The sequence below is a fragment of the Eleginops maclovinus genome, chromosome 22 (assembly GCF_036324505.1).
Source record: "Eleginops maclovinus isolate JMC-PN-2008 ecotype Puerto Natales chromosome 22, JC_Emac_rtc_rv5, whole genome shotgun sequence".
Lineage (NCBI taxonomy): Eukaryota > Metazoa > Chordata > Actinopteri > Perciformes > Eleginopidae > Eleginops > Eleginops maclovinus.
The window spans coordinates 2,425,577-2,446,779 of record NC_086370.1 but is presented as its reverse complement, the minus strand read 5'-3'; the positions used below and the strand labels follow the sequence as shown (position 1 = coordinate 2,446,779).

Sequence of the window (21,203 nt, the reverse complement as noted above, 5' to 3'; positions counted from 1 at the left end):
AGTACAATAACTGCATTACTGTGTCCACATGAATTAACTTATTTTCTCATGAAAAGTTCGCCTAAACTATGTATTTACGCATTAACTTCTTCTTTCTACAGGTTAATCAACACAAATGTACTTACTGGCAATGCCACACCAAAATGGAACGATAAAGTTCAGAGGAGCTGAGCTGACATGTGACCTTCACCTTGAACAACTGAAAAATGACTATTCCCAGAACAGGAAGTGACATCATACCCCAATCGAGAAATTACTGTGTCAAAATAAAAGTCACTATCAAAAATATATTCCCCGTGACATCACATGCCTGGTTTTCAGATATTAATTTGTTGCTTACGAAATAAACAATTAAAACCCTGAACCAATGACAGTACTGAACAAATTAAACATTGACTTTAATTAAATGTCAACAGGTTCCAGATAATTGTATAAGTTACTTGAAAGCAATAGTTTTAAGTACAACCCAATGTTTTTTTATTTAAACTTAATATTATTGCTTTCAACTAACCTAATAAAACTTTGTAAATTCTGTTGACATAGTAGATTTATTTATAGTCAACGTTTCAGTTTTTTCAGTTTGTGGCAACAAGCAGAAGTAAATCGCAGCCAAAGTAGGGAAGTTGCTGTAGCAGGAGGCCGTTATAGCCGATCTTTTAATTCTTCTTCTCCAGGGCCCTGTTCAAGGCTTCACGGATGCTCTCCTTGTTGTTTGATATGTTATACGCGGTCAGCTCCACCAGAGCTTCAAAATCCTCTTTTGAGTAGGTCATGTTCTTGGTTATGTATGGAGAACTGATGCTCCTCACATCCACCTCCCCAGCTTTAAATTCTTCCTCAGTCTCACGCTTCACACCTGTAAAGTCAAATGATGATGGTTAGTTTAATCATGTTTCACACAATACACAACTCAAATATAGCTATTGTTCCTAATCATTCAATGATTAAAGACATATATTTAAAAATAAATGTCTCCACTGGCCCATCCTCTGTGGTCAGTTGTTCTTTCCTTTATTGTTTTGACTTTACCTAACCATCGCATATGAAACCACGTCTAAACGGAGTCATATAATGTCATACTGAGACACTAAATGCTACTCGTGTTAACCAGATGCAAGTTACGGCTGAAAGATCCTGGTTTGTTTTTAGCGAAGATACACAACACAACCAAACCTGCAAGCCAACAACAAATCTTAACCCTACCCACGGGAGACTGATCATCAGCAAGCAAGTACAATATTTAGGCCTGTGCAAAGACCACCACCCGGCACCGCCATGCCCACACTCACCTCACCCTCCGGATGTGACAGCTGCCTTCGCCTGAGCCAGAAGATCTCAGAGTTGGAAAGTAGAATTTCCGTGTTATACCAAATAAAGATGTCAAACACATCCTTGAGTCTTTAATCACAATCGGCCCTGCTGCCACAACTACAACTGCCGGGGAAGTGGACTCCACTGCCGCAGCCCTACAGACCGCTGATACCTGGCTGGGCTAAACCCAAGGCCCTGGTTAGCTCTACTCCTAGCCTGAAGGAGCAATGGGAACACAGTAAGGATCTCAACTGCAGAGACCACAAAGCCACCTCCTGCGGCTTCACTGGTTATTGGTGTTTCCATAGTCCAAAATATTCAATCTAAAACTATTGCAACATATTGCTTCCCTGGTGCCAGTGTTTTGGATCTGGCTGACCTGGTCACTACTGAGCAAACATCCTCATGCAAGAAATGTTGTGATCCATGTCGGCACCAACAACACTGCATACCAGCAGACAGAAGTACTAAAGCATAACTTCAAAAGCCTTTTCAATTGATTGAGTGACTGCAACAAGTCAGTTTTTATCTCCGGCCCGAATCTGCTGTCTTGGTGGAGGCGTGGGGCGCTTCAGCAGGCTGCTCAGTCTCAACACACAGCTACAGCTACACTATATAGACAAACATATTGGGACACTCCTCTCCATCATTGAATTCAGGTGTTTCATTAAGTCACTTTGCCACAGGTGTATAAAATCAAGCACCTAGCCATGCAGTCTGCCTTTATAAACATTTGTGAAAGAATAGGTCGTTCTAAAGAGCTCGCTGAACTCGAACGTGGTTCTGTAATAGGATGCCACCATTGCAGTCAGTTGGGGAAATTTCGTCTCTCCTAGATATTCCGCAATCGACTGTAAGTGATATTATTGCACAGTGGAAATGTTTAGGAACAACCACAACCTTGCCACGAAGTGTCAGACCACGTAAAGTTACAGAGCGGGGTTGCCGAGTGCTGAGGCGCATAGTGCGTAAAAGACGCCAAAGCTCTGCCGACTAGATAACTGCAGAGTTCCAAACCAGCTCTGTCATTAATATCAGCACCAGAACTGTGAGCCGGGAGCTCCATGGCATGGGTTTCCATGGCCGAGCGGATGCATGCAAGCCATACATCACCAAGCACAATGCCAAGTGTCGGATGTGATGGTGTAAAGCACGCCGCCACTGGACTCAGGAGCATTGGAACTGGTTCTTTCTGATGGACCAGTCTGGGTTTGGCGAATGCCAGGAGAATGTTACCTGCCTGACTGCATTGCGCCAACTGTAAAGTGTGGTGGAGGAGGGATAATGCTATGGGATGTTTTTCAATGAGTGCCCTATAAAGGCTACCATAAAACAGCATACCTGGTAGTTTGAAGTCTTTGAATGTGACATTGACGAGTGGGAAATGGACCACTATCGGGGCCTTGGGATTGTCCTTGTCCTCGATGATGTATACTTCCTCCTGAGGCTCCTTGTCCAGACTGGCATAATCAGCATTTGGAAAGGGGATGTTGTGGTTCTCACAGTAAGCAGCTGTCGTCTTTAGGACCTGATGGATTAAACATAGTTATAAATTGATGATTTGATATTGAGGGATTTAATTCAGGAAACATTCTGTCTCTCCTTCTATGTACCTTGAAGATATTCTCTGGGTCCCATGAGTAACTCAGACATATGATGACATCCACGTCTCTCTCTGGTCGCAGTACAGGCACACAGCCGATGTTGATGTCCAAACCAGAATCGACCAGGCGCAGGGTGGAGTCACTGGGTGTCAGTTGGTTTGGGAAGGCATCTGGATGTGTGTCTGGACAGAGCAAAGAGAAGGATGTAGTAACACATAAATGACAGACAGATGAAAGATGTGGTTCTAGACTAGGAAACAGAGAGTGTCATGTGTGGCAGATGTCACTCATCTACTACACTGCTATGGACAGGTTTACATTGAATGTGAAAAAGAAAAAATATGTGCGTTTCACACTGTTTTTGGAAAATACAATATTCAGCACATTAAGTCGAAACATGTAACTAGTTTGATTTTAACCCACCCACTCAGCACTTGGATTGAGTTCTAAAGTAAAAACCATATTCAGGATGGATCAATAACGAGGGGTCAGTTGCAATTACTTAAACTGGGTATGACGGAAATGCACATATACATGTACGTAATTTACCCAAAATGCATAGCAGCGGGCGCTGTTGAGCATGCCACGTGAGTAGACACGTCTACCGCAGCTCCTGCAAAATCTTCTATAAAATTCGTATTTTGTGGACCTTAAATCACCCGAACTCTAATATGTTGTTCATTGGCCGTGGATTAAGTGAGACAATGCCAAATAAGGCGGTTAAACTCCGACAAGGACGGCAGAAAAAGCCGATCAACTTCGAAAAAACACCACAACCTCGCAAGATGCTAATACCAAATCCATCAATGCATTAGCAAAAGCGGTTGGTGCTATACAAGCGTCCATCGAGTCCTTTCGAGAAGAAAAACGGGCGTCTATTGCTTCATTACACACAACACTGACTGCACTTGGCCAGAGAGTTACAAGTGTGGAGGAAGGAATTAATGGGTTTGATAGAAGACTGGAAAGTGTGGAGCTAGCTCAAGCCTCCCTAGCTAGAGAAAATTGTGAGCTGAAGGAGAAAATATCATACCTAGAAAACTACACGAGACGACAGAACATAAGAATTGTGGGGATAAAGGAAAATACAGAGGGCACGAAGCCGACGGAGTTCATCGCAAATCTACTCGTGGAGTTGTTCGGAGAAGACAACTTCCACATACCGATGCCTGTCGATAGAGCTCACAGAAGCTTAGCCCCCAAACCAGTAGAGGGAAACAAACCCCGTCTTTCATCGTCAGGCTTCATCACTTCCAGACTAAAGAGCGGATCCTGCGCCTTGCGAGAGAGAAAGGTACGCTTACCTACAACGGATCAAGAATACAAATATTCCCCGATTTCAGTCCGGACATCAACAAGCGTCGTGCAGCCTTCTCCGACTGCAAGCAGCTGCTCCACACTGCACATATCAAATTCGGTCATGTACTACCCAGCCACACTACAATTCAGCCATGGCAATAAGCGAGTGAAGTTCACCAACCCTGCGGAAGCGCTTGCTTACATCAACAATTGCATCACTGGCCAATCTCCTCAACAATCCACTGAGAATAATGAAGATGACTTAGTCAGTCCAGAACAACAATAGGGTAACTGACTGGGCCCTAATTGCAATATAGGGGGAAAGGAAGCACGAGCAGGCTACACCTTCAGTGGCTCAGCCTCTGCATAGCGATAGGACAATAGGCCTAATTATGATGGACAATCTTTTTTCACCAACTCCACTGTCATTATCACTAGCATGACAGTTTCATGTTTAGGCCTACATTATTATGTCATGTCAGAGAACTTGATCTTGGCCAATTTTCAACACGTTAAGGTTCACAAAGTGAACTACTTGTTTAACTGCAGGAAGGTTTCAAATGAGAGTTTGCAGAAACGTAATGTGTATCAAGGGGGGGTGTCATGTTCAGGCCTTAGGGCTATGTTTAATACATGTTAAGTGTGATTGTATTTGTGTTTCATTTACTTTATTTTCTTTGTGCATCCATCATGTGTGATCTAAATACGACAGGCCCATGTACTTTCTACATATCTACTTGCAATGACACATAATATTTCCACGGTAATCCCAGGTAACAGGGATGTTAATATTATAAGCTGGAATGTAAAGGGTCTTATCCACAATGTTAAGATGAAAAAGGTCCTTTCACACTTAAAACACCTGGAAGTTGGCATAGCAATGTTACAGGAAACTCACCTGTGCAATAAGGATCATGTCACGATCCATAGAGATTGGGTGGGACAGATGTTTCATTCAAAATTTGACAGCAAAAATACTTAGGAGCAGCCATACTTATTCACAAAAATATTCAATTTAATGCCACAAACACCATATCGGACCCAAATGGTAGATATGTCATGGTTGTGGGGAAGCGATTTCAACTCCCTGTTATTTTAGTTAGTATCTATGCCCCTAATTTTGACGACCATTGTTTCTTTGAGAGAAAGTTTAACTCTATTCCCAATCTAGACAGTCATCACCTCATATTATCAGGTGATTACAATCTAGTAATGGACCCAGTATTGGATCGCTCATCTCACTCTACGATAAAATTAACTAAAGCAGCACAAACAGTGCAAGTATTCATAGATACACATAAACTGATAGACCCATGGAGATTTAAAAATCCCTCTAAAAGGGAATATTCTTTTTTTTCCAGTGTACATAAGTCATTTTCAAGAATTGATTTTTTTCTAGTTGATCCTTTTCTTCTAAATGCTATCAGTAATTGTAAGTATAATTCAATTATGATCTCTGATCATGCCCCTATTAGTATAGACTATAACACTTCAGTCTCAAAGGTCTAGGCGGTCATGGCGATTAGATCCACTTCTGCTGGCTGACTCTGACTTTGCTGAGTTTGTCTCGAGATAAATAGGTAGATTTCTATCTGGAAACGAATCAAACGGATGACATATCAGCCTCAACTCTGTGGGAAGCACTAAAAGCATATGTTAGGGGGCAGATAATCGCTTACAATGCACGTACTAGGAAAGTGCAACACAACAACATTAAGGATGTGTCCTCCAGGATTAAGACTATGGATGATCTCATATCAAAGTCCCCTACTCCTGATCTGGTGAAAACTAGAATAGCCCTACAAACTGATGCTGATCTTCTATCTACTACTGAGGCAGAAAGATTAATATTCAAGTCTCGTAGTCGTTACTATGAGGAGGGGGATAAATCTTCTAAACTACTGGCTAGCCAGCTTCATCAGAAAGTAGCATCTCATATTATCCCACAAATTAGATTGTCTGATGGCTCATTAAGTGAAGACCATCAAGCAATAAATAATCAGTTTAAAGAATTTGACTCAAAATTATACTAGGCAGAATTCAAACCAGATCTTGATGTTTTTTTCTCTAACCTAAACATACCAACAGTCGACCCTGATTGTAAGGCAAAATTAGACCAGCCCCTCACACAGAAAGAAATGATCACTGCAATAATGTCTTACAAAGTGGTAAAGCCCCTGGCCCAGACGGGTTCCCCACCAAATGTAAACATTTTTTTAAAGACCAACTTGCCCCTCTCCTTCTGTCAGTGTACAAGGAAGCACTGAAAAGTAATGTCCTCCCGCCTACACTACGGCAAGCATCTATTACACTGCTTCTTAAGAAAGACAAAGATCCACTAGACTGCTCATCTTACAGGCCTATCAGTTTGACAAACTGTGATGGTAAAGTGTTTTCAAAAGTAATTGCCCTCCACCTTGAATCTGTCCTACCTTATTTAATTTCAAATGATCAAACAGGTTTTGTTCAAGACAGACAGTCCTTTTTTAATTTGAGGCGTCTGTTTAACATAATCTATACCAAATCAGATGAATCAGTACCAGAAGCAGTCATATCACTTGACGCCGAAAAGAGTGGGGATATCTTTAGGCTATCATACTCTATATAGATTTGGCTTTGGCCATACATTTATCAGGTTAATCAAATTAATATACACCGACCCTACCGCTTCAGTTTTGACCAATTCTGTTTCCTCTGAATACTTTAGTCCCCCCTTAAGCCCACTACTCTTTGTTCTAGCTATAGAACCACTTTCAATTGCCTTAAGAAATGACAGAAGGATAGAGGGTGTTGTGCGCGGGGGCATAACACACACGGTTTCCCTATATGCAGACGACCTGTTGTTACATGTCACCAACCCAATTACAAGTGTTCCTAGAGTCCTTGCTGTCCTTGACAATTTGGGAAAATGATCAGGGTACAAACTTAATTACAGTAAAAGCGAATATTTTCCCATTAATAAATTATCTGAAAGATATCCTAACTTACCTTTTAAGCTTTCAGCTGATTCATATCTAGGTGTAACAGTTACCAAGTCCCACCATCATTTATTTAAAAACAATGTTGCGCCTCTTCTGGAACAGACCAATAGGGATATTAAGCGATGGTCAGTTCTGCCAATATCCCTCATTGGTAGAGTAAACTCAATAAAGATGAACATAATACCTAAATATCTTTACTTATTGCAAGCCATACCTATATTCATACCAATGTCATTTTTCAAGGCATTCAACCAGTCGATCTCTCCATTTATACGGAACAACAAATCTGTGCGTATAAGGAAAGAATTTATGGAGAGACCAAAAAGGTGTGGTGGACTATCACTACCAAACCTCCGTTCATATTACTGGGCTGTGAATTTAAATGCCATCTCTCTATGGCTAAAAGACTGGAATGGCACAACCCCTGCATGGCTTCAGATTGAATTAGCCACAAAGTAGGCCACACTCACTCCCTGCCTTACTCTGTGCATGTGAGGTAGAGTCTCAATGATTTATGCACAGATCATGAACACATTAAGTCCCTCTGTTTCTCATATAAGGGAAGCATGGACCAATGATATTGGAATTCCACTCTCTGATGAAGATCGGGAGATGGCCCTTTATAGGGTGCATGTGTCCTCTATTTGCTCGAGACATGCACTAATACAATTCAAAGTCATACATCGCCTACACTATTCAAAAGTTAGACTTGCAAGGATATTCCCAGGTATCGATCCTATATGTGACCGATGCAAACAGGCCCCTGCGACCATCGGTCATATGTTGTGGTCTTGTTCAAAGCTTACTGAGTTCTGGAACTCTTATTTTGATACAATTTCCCAGACGTATAATTACAATATCTAGCCTTCCCCTTTAACGGCCATCTTTGGTATTACACCTTGCCTAGATGACTCAGATCCACCAGCATACCTGCAACGGGTCATTGCTTTCTCCTATTTGTTGGCTAGGCGTGCCATTCTTTTTAAATGAAAGGATTCAACACCTCCAACATACAGTCAATGGATCAGAGATATGATGCAAAATATAAAACTGGAGAAGATTGTACCCTGAACGGCTCTATCAATACATTTCATAAAACATGGGATCGATTAACTCAATATGTGAGTATGTTGCCTGGCACTGGAACTGTAGTTATATGCTGTCATTGTCCATGTGCTGTTGATCTGTCCTATTCATGTTGGAATATGAGATGCCCTTTTATTTTTATTTTTTGTTCGGTTTTGTCTTGTGTTTTTATTTTTTTATCAGTGTTTATTTATTTATTTTATTATTGTTTCCCTTATGTCTGTCTAGTAGCGTGTCGTGAGAGATGTCTGTTTTTAGTGTTAACTATACGTTATACAACTGTGAAAATGTAATCTGATATCTGTTTAAAATCACCATAAATAAAGTGGGGGGAAAAAAATGCATAGCAGCGAGAGGCTCAGTATAGTTCAACATTTTTTGAAAGTGTAGCCAACAGATTTCAGAACCTACCTTTCCAGGCTAAAAAGTTGCTGTGTGTGTTGTACTCCCAGTGCAGGAAGAGACCAGACATGAAATTGTACATTTCAGCGATGACTGGACGGCTTGAGAGGTACCCACTCAGATTCCTGACCATATCTGTGATGGGATTGAGTGTTGCTTGTGTATTTCCATTGTCTGTTTACAAAATGAAACATCTCAGTAATACACACATTTAATTTGTATGATTTAGGGTACACATGAGTGTCTTTGCTGGACCATGTTTCTAAGTAAATAACATCTTTAAAAAAATAGGCCAGTCAACATTTACTGTCATTTATAAAGTGTTGGTTTAGCTTTAAATGAGACTAGACTTTTTTTTGACTGTAAAATGTCTTATTATGTGTATTGGTGCATAATAAAATAAGGTCACCATAATCTGGTTCGTCCAAGTTGTTGCTAGATTGTGTAGTCCCTGTAGCAAGCGACCATAGTTTGGAAAAGCTGACAGAAAAGACACTGCTCCATATCCCTGGAATGAAAATAAACCGGAGGGTTGGACTAATCTGAAATAAATACCAACTTGGTATTGTAGTACTGTGCATTGCCACAGAAACAGTGGTTTTACCTAATAGATAAGGAATGCGGACTTCTGGGATTTTTTTTATGATACGACCCAGGAAGTATTGACTCCCGAAGTCCTCACTTGGGACAAACGCCCCATACTTCGGGATGCCTACCTCGTAGGGAGTGAACTCACACCACTCTGTCAACAAGATGTAGTATATTAGTAGCAGACAAATGAATATTTTTCACAATTTTCATTATGTGTTTCCACGCTTCTGTGAGAGGTGTATATGTGCTTGTCATATGTCATCAGCCTGGTCAGTTTATAACTGTTACAGTTATTCAAATGAAAAATATCTTGGATATTTACCAGCTTCAGGTTCACAACCCCTTATCCCATCCTTCATGTTGACCGCGTTGTATATGGGTAAAGGGTTTTGGCCTTCATTCACTGCTCTCTGCTGCTCAGACAGGGTACTGTTGATTTTCTGCAATTCCAATCCCATGTCATTACTAAATACCACCTCACGTTGGAATCAATCCAGTTGCAGACCCAGACTGTGTGGGGTCAGATCAGTCTCATAATTCACAAATGCACACAGATGGATTCACACTTGTATTTCATGATCCGCAAAAGCATTCACACTTGTATTTTCAAAGCATGTGTTCCGTTTCACATACATGTAAATAAAATCCAAATACAGAAGAAAGTTTTACCTGTGTATTTTTGATCCGTTTCAAACCACTGAACCTGGAACCTGGAATCACTGTGCATTTTTGTGTGGGTTTTTTGTGAGACTCCCCTGACGCTGACCCGATTCGTACTTGAAATTTTTTCCATCTATAGCCAATGAGATGTCTCGTACACACACACTTGGTGTCCAGCAGTAGCTCAGTAACTAGGGGCTTGGACTGGGAATCGTAGGGTTGCCGGTTGAAGTTCCCGAACAGTCTGAAAATATGGAAAGTGGACTGCTACTTGGAGCTACTCCCCGTTCACCTCATAGGCCCTGCTGTGGTGTCCTTGAACAAGGCACCGGACACCTCCAATCCCCCCTCCCCATTGCTCCCTGGGTACTGTACAATAGCTGCCCACTGCTCCTAGTACTAGGATGGGTTAAATTTCACTGTGTGTGCTCTGCTGTGTGCATGTATGTGACTAATAAAGAGGGTTTCATCCTCCAGTTCTATCTACACACACACACACACACACACACACACACACACACACACACACACACACACACACACACACACACACACACACACACACACACACACACACAAGTTCAGCTACTCACCTTCCCAAAGACAAGATGCTCAAGGATCAGGCCCGCCTTGTCAATGAGTGACACGTGGTGACCCTCTTGCTCTTTCTGAGCGGTTTCTTCGCTGTAATATTGCAGTTTCTCATAACTGAAGGCACTCAGGACACTCTTGGTCATCTGTTCTTTTGATGCTGAGATGATACTGTCCATATCTTCCTGTGACCAGTTATCTTCCTGATACAGAGTAGACATGGCCCTGTTCAGATGGGAGATAATAGTAATTAACCAGGCAAACTATTTAAACCTATAATCACAACAGTTCATGGCGGGATTGGAAAGGTGTTGTTGAAGCAGTAACACCAGATTGCTAAGTGGCTAGAAAGCGACCACACACACATGGTATTAAAATATACACCAATCAGCCATAACATTATGACCACCAGTGGCGAATCGTTATTAGGGGTAGGTGGGGCATAGTCTCTACATTGGTGCTTCAGACTGCATTCTTCTGATTAGTGTCCACATTGTGCCTATCGAGTCAGGTTGAGCGATGTGGGACAATCCTCGGGCTGCTCAGAGTATTTCTTTATTCAAAATAATCACAAGTGGGTCAAATAGCTCGCAGCCCCACTACAACATCACCTCATAATTCAGAGCTGATTGGAAGTGTGTGTGCCGCGAAAAGTGTTGTTATGAAGAGGAGGTTAGATTACATTACCAGCGGTAAATAATACAAAAATGAAAATTAAAGAAGTTGACGATCTACTGGAGCTTTGGTGAGCGAAACTATATTTGATGTCTTATTTTTTGTTGAGCCTTTAGGCCAGGGGTGTCCAAACTAAGGCCCGGGGCCATTTTGAACTGGCAAACTCAAAAAGTATAAAGAAATAAGGCCCACAAATGAAACTTGTGCTTGTATTACATTACATAGTACTTCTTGAATATATATGTAAAAATATATAACACAGTAATATTCATGTATTAATGAGCCCACTTTTCAAGTAAATTCAGTCAATTAAAGTTTCTAACAAATCTTATTTGTTAATATTGTTAACAAATAAGATTTTCTCTGTTTGGTACATCCCAAATTTGTAAGACATTGCCTTTATTTGCTGTTCTTAGTAAGTATGAGAAGATTGATATTAGCATATTTTCACCCAAATGTTAAAACATGACAAAGGTCATGAGGACATTTGACTGCAGGTTCACTCACCATGTGGATCCAGAAACACCAGTGATGTAACTGACAGCGTCCAGGACTCCTGTATCTTTCAGACCTTTCAGACTACCCAGCATGCCCGTCATTGCTCTGGCCCCCCCTCCTGAAGCCACCACTGCTATGGTTGGTACCTGAACAGAGAATGAAAAGTGTGATTCTTGTAGTGAGGCTGTATTTGGTGCTTTAAACCACATGAAAACCTCTGCATACTAACATGCTCAAAATGGCAATATTAACATGCTGATATTAGCTAATGTAATAAAGTCATTACATAATATCCTTTGTGGAAAATTATTTCCTGTACTTAATTGAATCCGTATGATACTGCCATGTGTGAATATCACATGATTGGACATGTTATTGTAACTGTGTTGCTCTTGACTTCTGGCACACTTTCAATGTATCGTGTTGTTATTCATTGGCAAAATTGTTTGCAAATTGACACTGGTTATGTCATAATCATATGTCATTCATCATCATAAAGTTGTTTGAGGTGTTAGTCAAAACCAAGATCAACTCCTCCCTCCCTGACTCTCTGGACCCCCTGCAGTTTGCCTACAGAGCAAACAGGTCCACAGAAGACGCAAACGCCCTCAACCGCCATACTGCCATCTCCCACCTCGACCAGAGGAACACATATGTGAGAATGCCTTTCACTGACTACAGTTCAGCTTTCCCAGGCATTGATTGGAATGGTGCAGGTGGGAAACATCACATTCTCCACCATGATCCTCAACACCGGAGCCCCTCAGGGCTGTGTGCTCAGCCCTCTCCTCTACTCCTTGTTCACAAACAAGTGCATGGCCACACACCGCTCCAACACCATCATCAAGTTTGTTGACGACACGCCCTCTATCGTAAGACTCTACAGAGGGTGGTGAAAACTGCAAAGCACATCACCAGGACAGAGCTGCCTTCCAAGGAGGACAGCGCAGGAAGAAGGCCCAGAGGATTAGAAAATAACCCCACCATCCAAAACTACTGTACTCACTGTAGTTGTGTATATGATATAATAATAATAATAATGATAATAATAATAATAATAATGATAATAATGATAATAATAATAATAATAATGATAATAATGATAATAATAATAATAATAATGATAATAATAATAATAATAATAATAATAATGATAATAATGATAATAATAATAATAATAATAATGATAATAATAATAATAATAATAATAATAATAATAATAATAATAATAATAATAATAATAATAATAATAATAATAATAATACTACATACATACAATTTATAGAGCGCTTTTCTTGTGCTCAAAGACGCTTTACATAAAATCAAAACAGAAACAACAGAAAAATATTGAAAAACAACAAAAGTCCTAAATGCGGAGTAAAATGGGGTGGGGAGCTGATTAGAAATTGAAAGCCAGAGTGAATAAATGATTTTGAGAGATTTTTTGAAGGATTCCAGAGTGTTGGCCTTTCGGATGTGACTGGGAAGGGAGTTCCAGAGGGTTCGGGGAGGCTGTAGCAAAGGCCCTGTCACCCCAGGTCCGGAGCTTTGTCCTGATGGGCTGCAGTAGATTAGCGTCAGCAGACCTGAGGCAACGGGTAGGAGTGTGTTGTTGGATGAGGTCACTGAGGTAGGGGGGGGCAAGGTTGTTGATGGCTATGGATATGACATTTGAACCTTTGAACCTTTGAGGTGGGGGTGGGGCAAGGTTGTTGATGGTTATGGATATGACATTAAATCTTTTAAATCTTTCTATCTTTGGGAAGGAGACAACACACACCATTAGTAACAATGTGAAAGACTTGCACTCTACCTTGTGAGGTTGAGGTAAAGAGCCTAGGCCTAAAAAGTTCTGCAAAGCCTCTGCAACAACAACTTTCCTCTTCTTCAGAAACTCTTTCTCTTGACATGGGATGTCAAAGTCCAGACGAACTCCAAAAGTGTCCTGCTTTCTGTGGATTTACAGGTAAAGTGTGTGTAACAAAACATGAAGCTATAGCATTGACAAAACTGAAATATTATGGCTGCACCCCTGAGCACTGTGCCTCCATGTTGACCAATGTACAAAAGGCTCTAGGCATTTATATGTTGACTTCTCCGTTTCAGGTTATGGACTTTTACTTTGTTAGTTACGGGACCTACACACTGAGCGCGACACGCATTGTTTACGTTTTATTCTGGCGCGCTCTTGTAGTAGCACATGTCTTCCCGTGTTGCTGTAAGAAACCCTGTTAGTTAAAGTGTGCGTCCATGCGAGAAACTAAGTTGTTTAGTATGATGTTATTTCCTGTTATAATGAATGGAATATGTTGCTGACGTGTACTATTCGTTATAATGCAGTTACATACTTGCCTGTAGTACTTGTGGGTATATGGTTATGTATGTAGGTAATATTCTACATTTGCCGTGAGTTTAGCCTGCTACCCTAATATGTTAACGTAGTTATGTGCGTGCGGGTTACGTCGGAGTTTGTACTTATTATTATTATTTTCATGTTCTCTTTTGTTTCAGAACTACACACACACACACACACACACACACACACACACACACACACACACACAAACATATACAAACTCCCTGTAACCATACGTCTGTTGCCCATTGGTGTCTTAAATATACATCAATACAAGTGGTTGAATCATCCTGTCGTCGTCTCCTTGCCTTCTCCAACGTACATCTCATACCCTGAACATCCTGGCCGTGAAGTGTTCTGGCCGACACTCCAGAGTGTGTGCGATGACAAAACTTGAATAGCCCCTTTTACTGTCCTACACATCCACTAACCCTCATCCACAATCAAGGTCAGCTGTCAGTTTGTTTGTGGCCCCTTAGTTCCAATAAGAGACATTTTGCTGCTAACATTTATCATTTATTTTTCTCAAGACTTTCAAATGTTTTGAGTTATCCCATTCCTGTTTTAGAAACACCAAAGCAGGGATGGACACTTGCAAGTAATGCGTTTGAAGACCTTTACGGAAAGCTGAGTGGATCTACAGCTTAATGAAGTGCATAGGGAAAAGGAGCTCCAGAATGGTTTATGCCTTAAACTAATGTTGTAGTTCCCGAGATCAGTTTTGGTGTTGTCTTGGAATCAACTGCATTTGTACTTGTATTTTTGTACTGCACATCCCCTGACTGTGTGACGGACTTGGAGGAGCAGAGGAAAGACCCCAGGCAGTGCAGATGGGAAACATCACATACTCCACCCTGATCCTCAACACCGGTGCCCCTCAAGGCTGTGTGTTCAGCCCTCTCCTCTACTCCCTGTTCACACACAACTGCGTGGCCACACACAGCTCCAACACTATCAAGAAGTTTATTGACGACACGACCTTCATCAAGCTGATCACTGACAGCAAAATTAGCAGGGGACTTATTTTTACCCTCTAAAAGAACCAAAATCAAGAACCAGAATCGAAGCAGAACTTGAATCGTTAAAATCTGAACGATACCCAACCCTCGATGTGATTGGATGTAAAACGCCCTGTTTATAATGCAACCAATAATGTGACTTCCCTGACTCACTTCAAGCCCTCACGAGACACCCAATCTATGTGCTCCTGCGCCACAATGTTTGTAAACCTGGGACTGGTCTATAACGGCCGCTGTTAAATTGTGTTATCTGGGTTTCTTGCTTTAGTAATGGCATTCATTCTCGCAACATTAGATACCTGTCTTTCTGCATATTATTAATGGTTTCTTCAACATCCAGTGCAGAGAATGGAGCCGCCTAAAGACAAAAAGAGATTAATCACTCTGGTTAGGGTAATCACATACGGTACAATGATAATTTATAATTATACTACTTATTTCTGAGATACTGCCTGCTGCAGTTGCTGCAATAAGTGTACAATGATATTTTCCAACTGGAAAATCCTTTTCCTACTGGAAAACATGAAGGTGAAAACTCAAACTGGCAGAGTTTATAAAAAAGGGAAAAAGCTTAATATTGATCAAAGCTTATAAAAAGTCTAAAACCTATAAAAAACAAAAGTCCTACACATTAAATACTTGCATATATAGTTGAATGTTTCTGTAGCTGAAAGTATGCATGGGGAATAATATGGATATTATTCTGTATTCTGCACAGCTAACTGCATTGCTGTCTCTGAACCAGGACTGAATCTCATCTAGTCAAAACCAGTGTTCTACCGGACTGTTGCTACAGTGGAATCTGCTGCAGTTGTGAAAATAGTAAGTAGCCACAATGTTAATTTGTCACCGATAAATTGCATGTCTTCTGGTATTCCATATTTGTTCAGGAGAATGGAGTACGGATGTCACTTTGGTTTCTGGATTTGTTCTTGAATGTATTCATTTAGGTGTTAATGCTGATATCATGTCAAAAGTCTTACCAGAAGGATGCCATTTGTGATATAATCAGAAGGAGGATCCTCACTATAAAAAGACACACATTATTCATTTCAAACCCAAACAGACAATGTTTTATAAGGACTCAAGAAGTGAACATTTAAATGTTTTGTGAAATGACAGATTAGAAAATATAATATACAGTTACCTCTGAAGTAGCTCAAATTCCATTAGAAGTTTGGCCTCTGTCTATAAAGAAAAGTGGACATGGAAATAACATTTAACCCCATTGTAAACACACTCACTAAAATAAGCAACAACTTGATGTACAGACGTTTCTACTTGGGATCAAATTCAGATCAGTTCTAAGTGTTTTAAAATGCTACAGTGGAAGGGTTTTTCTGTGTTACTTGTTGCTTTTACCTTAGCATGTATGACAAATTCCTTGGTCTTTTTCTGCCCTATTGTGAGGTTTTTGATATCAAACTGAAGCGTGGAGATCAGGTCATCTGGTGACCATGTATCCTCATCATACAGCATGAACTCCAAAATGTTCTGGAGAAACAGCAGAGGAGGTTGTATTGTTGAGGTTATTTAAGCTTGCTACATGTACATGAGTAAGGAGAGATAAGGTGAACTTGTTCCCTCCAGGATGGAGTGTCAGGTATTGAGGAGACTCACTTTCACTTCGGTGGGGACCCTAAATGTAAAAGTTTCATTCCACTCGGGGTTGTTATTGTTCCACACAGTTGCTGTGCGGTAGGATCTTGCCGTTGCCGTAGGTAGAGTGAGAATAACATAGCAGTCAGATTTGGAAACTGTAACACAGAGACAGGAAACATTTCTGTTCATGCAATTACAAATACTATGTGTGTCAGTTTCATGAAAAATACTTAATTACTTAAAATGATGTAAAAGTGATTAAACAACATTTAGAAAAACCTTCAATGCAAACATCTTTACCTAAAGATCCTGTAATAGGAATGTGGTACTTACAGTAATCCATGGAGGGAACTTTTTCTGCCCTAAGTATGGTGACATTCAAGGTCCAGTAGGACACAGCTACCTGTTGAATAAGCCCAATACAAGCAATTAATACACAGCTTCGTTAAATACCTGATTCTGATATGTCAATTTGGAAAATCCTTTTCCTACTGGAAAACATGAAGGTGAAAACTCAAACTGGCAGAGTTTATAAAAAAGGGAAAAAGCTTAATATTGATCAAAGCTTATAAAAAGTCTAAAACCTATAAAAAACAAAAGTCCTACACATTAAATACTTGCATATATAGTTGAATGTTTCTGTAGCTGAAAGTATGCATGGGGAATAATATGGATATTATTCTGTATTCTGCACAGCTAACTGCATTGCTGTCTCTGAACCAGGACTGAATCTCATCTAGTCAAAACCAGTGTTCTACCGGACTGTTGCTACAGTGGAATCTGCTGCAGTTGTGAAAATAGTAAGTAGCCACAATGTTAATTTGTCACCGATAAATTGCATGTCTTCTGGTATTCCATATTTGTTCAGGAGAATGGAGTACGGATGTCACTTTGGTTTCTGGATTTGTTCTTGAATGTATTCATTTAGGTGTTAATGCTGATATCATGTCAAAAGTCTTACCAGAAGGATGCCATTTGTGATATAATCAGAAGGAGGATCCTCACTATAAAAAGACACACATTATTCATTTCAAACCCAAACAGACAATGTTTTATAAGGACTCAAGAAGTGAACATTTAAATGTTTTGTGAAATGACAGATTAGAAAATATAATATACAGTTACCTCTGAAGTAGCTCAAATTCCATTAGAAGTTTGGCCTCTGTCTATAAAGAAAAGTGGACATGGAAATAACATTTAACCCCATTGTAAACACACTCACTAAAATAAGCAACAACTTGATGTACAGACGTTTCTACTTGGGATCAAATTCAGATCAGTTCTAAGTGTTTTAAAATGCTACAGTGGAAGGGTTTTTCTGTGTTACTTGTTGCTTTTACCTTAGCATGTATGACAAATTCCTTGGTCTTTTTCTGCCCTATTGTGAGGTTTTTGATATCAAACTGAAGCGTGGAGATCAGGTCATCTGGTGACCATGTATCCTCATCATACAGCATGAACTCCAAAATGTTCTGGAGAAACAGCAGAGGAGGTTGTATTGTTGAGGTTATTTAAGCTTGCTACATGTACATGAGTAAGGAGAGATAAGGTGAACTTGTTCCCTCCAGGATGGAGTGTCAGGTATTGAGGAGACTCACTTTCACTTTGGTGGGGACCCTAAATGTAAAAGTTTCATTCCACTCGGGGTTGTTATTGTTCCACACAGTTGCTGTGCGGTAGGATCTTGCCGTTGCCGTAGGTAGAGTGAGAATAACATAGCAGTCAGATTTGGAAACTGTAACACAGAGACAGGAAACATTTCTGTTCATGCAATTACAAATACTATGTGTGTCAGTTTCATGAAAAATACTTAATTACTTAAAATGATGTAAAAGTGATTAAACAACATTTAGAAAAACCTTCAATGCAAACATCTTTACCTAAAGATCCTGTAATAGGAATGTGGTACTTACAGTAATCCATGGAGGGAACTTTTTCTGCCCTAAGTATGGTGACATTCAAGGTCCAGTAGGACACAGCTACCTGTTGAATAAGCCCAATACAAGCAATTAATACACAGCTTCGTTAAATACCTGATTCTGATATGTCAATTTGGAAAATTCAGAGGTCGATAACACACCACTGCTAAGCTAAGATAAGCAAAATAATGACCGTTGCTAAGGAGGATCCAGGGAGAGAAGGAAAGAGGGTAAAAGACAGAGCACTGGACATCAGAGTTTTCACCAGAAGAAGACAGACAGGAAGTGAACTCTTACAGGAACATGTATGGGCTCTGGCAGAGTGTAAGGACTGTAACAGAAACAGTGGAACAGAAACTGTGAACAGACTTGGACAGTTACAGAAAACCTTGAAAAGTGCTGCCTTCATTTTAAATGATGTTGTTTCAATGTCGATATGAAAATAAAAAAACCCAAATGTTATGTTTTTGTTCAATGCAAAGTTTGGAAAGATACAGTTAATCAGAAATTCTGATATTATTATTGTTAAGTTTACTGTTAGCTGCCCATAATGTCAACAGAATATAAAGCTGCATAAATAGCTCCACAAGCTACTGGAACACTTGTGGTTCCATTAAGTTAGCAGAGGGTTTCAGAGCAATACCACTGAACAACTGCACATCACAGAAAAGCACTAGATTAGCTAAAGCAATTCATTACCATAGGTGGGTATCACCATGGATGGATCTGGATTTTTTTCAATAAAGCATTTAGAAAATTGTAACTAAGTTATTGAAACCAATTTTGTTTCTAGAAACAAATAAAAAGAATAAAAACAAGTTTAGCTGTATAAATAATTCTTTAGTTATTCCCCAAACTGCATTTAGTTTCATGGCAGTCTCGGGGCTCTAACATGTTCTACTCCATGAGGGGTTAGACAGCTTTGCAAACAGAAAGAGTTTTTCAGGGAAATATTTAATGAATCTGTTATATAAGATATTTGTTCCTGGAACTGGAGAGTTACCACTCATACATTTTTGAGGTATGTTATGCTTCTTTATACTTTTACTTTACTACATTTTTTTAATCAAGTTTTTACTTTTTACTCCACTACATTGATTTGACTTTACTTTAACTTGACTTTACTAGCTACATTGGAGTTATAGCTTAATAATACAGAATATAAATCAACTAATAAATCATTATGTATTATAATAGGTGAAAAACAATACTTTGTGTTGTTTATCGCCCGCACTATATAAAAGCTATACTGGAGAATATTATGTCAAATGTTCTTGAGGAGTTTGTTCTTCCTTTATCAACACTGGAGGTTAAAGTCTCTACTTATTACGACTAGAGACCAAACTAAACTAGATTTGGATACATTTGTATACGTGTGCTGTTGTTGCTGTCTGGCAGACTCCAACCCATCCACACTTTGAGCTGCAAGGTGCTGTATGGTAGTTGATAATTTTACCTCTCGGTGCATGATGAATTCCTGGATTCCCGCTGGCAGACTGCTTAGAGAAATCCTGTTGAGATCAGGTTGACTTCTTTAGATTTCCCACTTCAAAGAGGTTGGTCTTGATAGTGTTCTGGAAGTACAACAGTCTTTAGCGGTGTACGGCGTTACCAAAAACAAGTTCACTGAAAGCATGTTGTCCTCTGGCTCAGATAGCGATGCAGAATTTGAATACATATGTTATGATATGCTAATTGGATAAGTGTGCAGCTGAATGCATGGTTACAAGTCAATTGCAATGTGCATTATAACCTTAAACATAAGCTTCAAATCCCACAATGCTTTCAAAGTCGATCTGCTTGCTGTGTAACTATTTTGCTTTATATATTTTATCTATATCTTTAACCATAGTGCCTCCATGAGGATTCAGCTACATTTTGCTGCCATATTGGATGCTAGGTAAAGACCTTGTATGCCTTTTATTAAATTTGCCCTTTGTTTAACACAAGCAAATATTGTTTTATCAAAGGTAGCGTACTTTAGCTATTGTTTTGAGGACTGATATTAATTCATCAATAACAACTTCAATTTGAATTGACTGTGAATAATGTTCCTCTATGTTGCATATTTATTAAAGCAGTTTCGTGTTCAGTGCTTCAGCTTGAAATTGTCATGGACCTTAAGGTGAAGTAACATTCCACTCTAAGCCTTCCCCTAATGATTGGCCCCTATACTATTAATTATTACCCTAACCCTATTAAACCTTACTATTAACCCTCTATCTTCTTCAGTTTCAGTAGCACGTCTGTTCTTATTTCAGCACACATTAACAGGAGCCTTATATCTGCTTACTTGTGATGAAGTGATTCACTGCCTTCTCCGAGTTTGGTTGTCAAAGCAGGGAATGATGTAATGATGGCCAACAAATGAAACAAAGGATCTGTCTCTGTCGACGGTCACAGTGACTCTGCCTCTCTGCTCTGCTGTGTCCGGCTCTGCTGATGCAGGAACTACTGGCTGAACAAGTCTGAGCTTTTATATATTATCAGACTAACCAGCTTTACCAGTTTTTGGTCCGTACCTGGGGGATTCTACAAGATGGAAACAACGTTTCATACCGTCCTGGGCTTTAAAAGACTAGAAACTTTATAAATCTTATGCCTAGATT

The 21,203-nt window shown here is 39.9% G+C and overlaps 1 protein-coding gene across 1 annotated transcript; it reads right to left on the bottom strand.

Annotated features, from left to right (window-relative positions):
• Positions 1 to 561: 561 nt before the first annotated feature.
• On the bottom strand, positions 562 to 18,921 carry LOC134859161 (cytosolic phospholipase A2 zeta-like). The gene is made up of 18 exons (XM_063875498.1): positions 18,788 to 18,921; positions 18,589 to 18,658; positions 18,274 to 18,410; positions 18,016 to 18,147; positions 17,801 to 17,841; positions 17,637 to 17,679; positions 16,436 to 16,567; positions 15,373 to 15,431; positions 13,512 to 13,650; positions 11,708 to 11,844; positions 10,528 to 10,750; positions 9,597 to 9,714; positions 9,288 to 9,425; positions 9,093 to 9,191; positions 8,693 to 8,857; positions 2,925 to 3,097; positions 2,653 to 2,839; positions 562 to 856 (listed from the first exon to the last, which is right to left on the bottom strand). Exons 1-18 carry the CDS (start codon positions 18,845 to 18,847, stop codon positions 657 to 659), a joined length of 2,253 nt encoding a protein of 750 aa, XP_063731568.1. The 5' UTR covers positions 18,848 to 18,921; the 3' UTR covers positions 562 to 656.
• Positions 18,922 to 21,203: the final 2,282 nt, after the last annotated feature.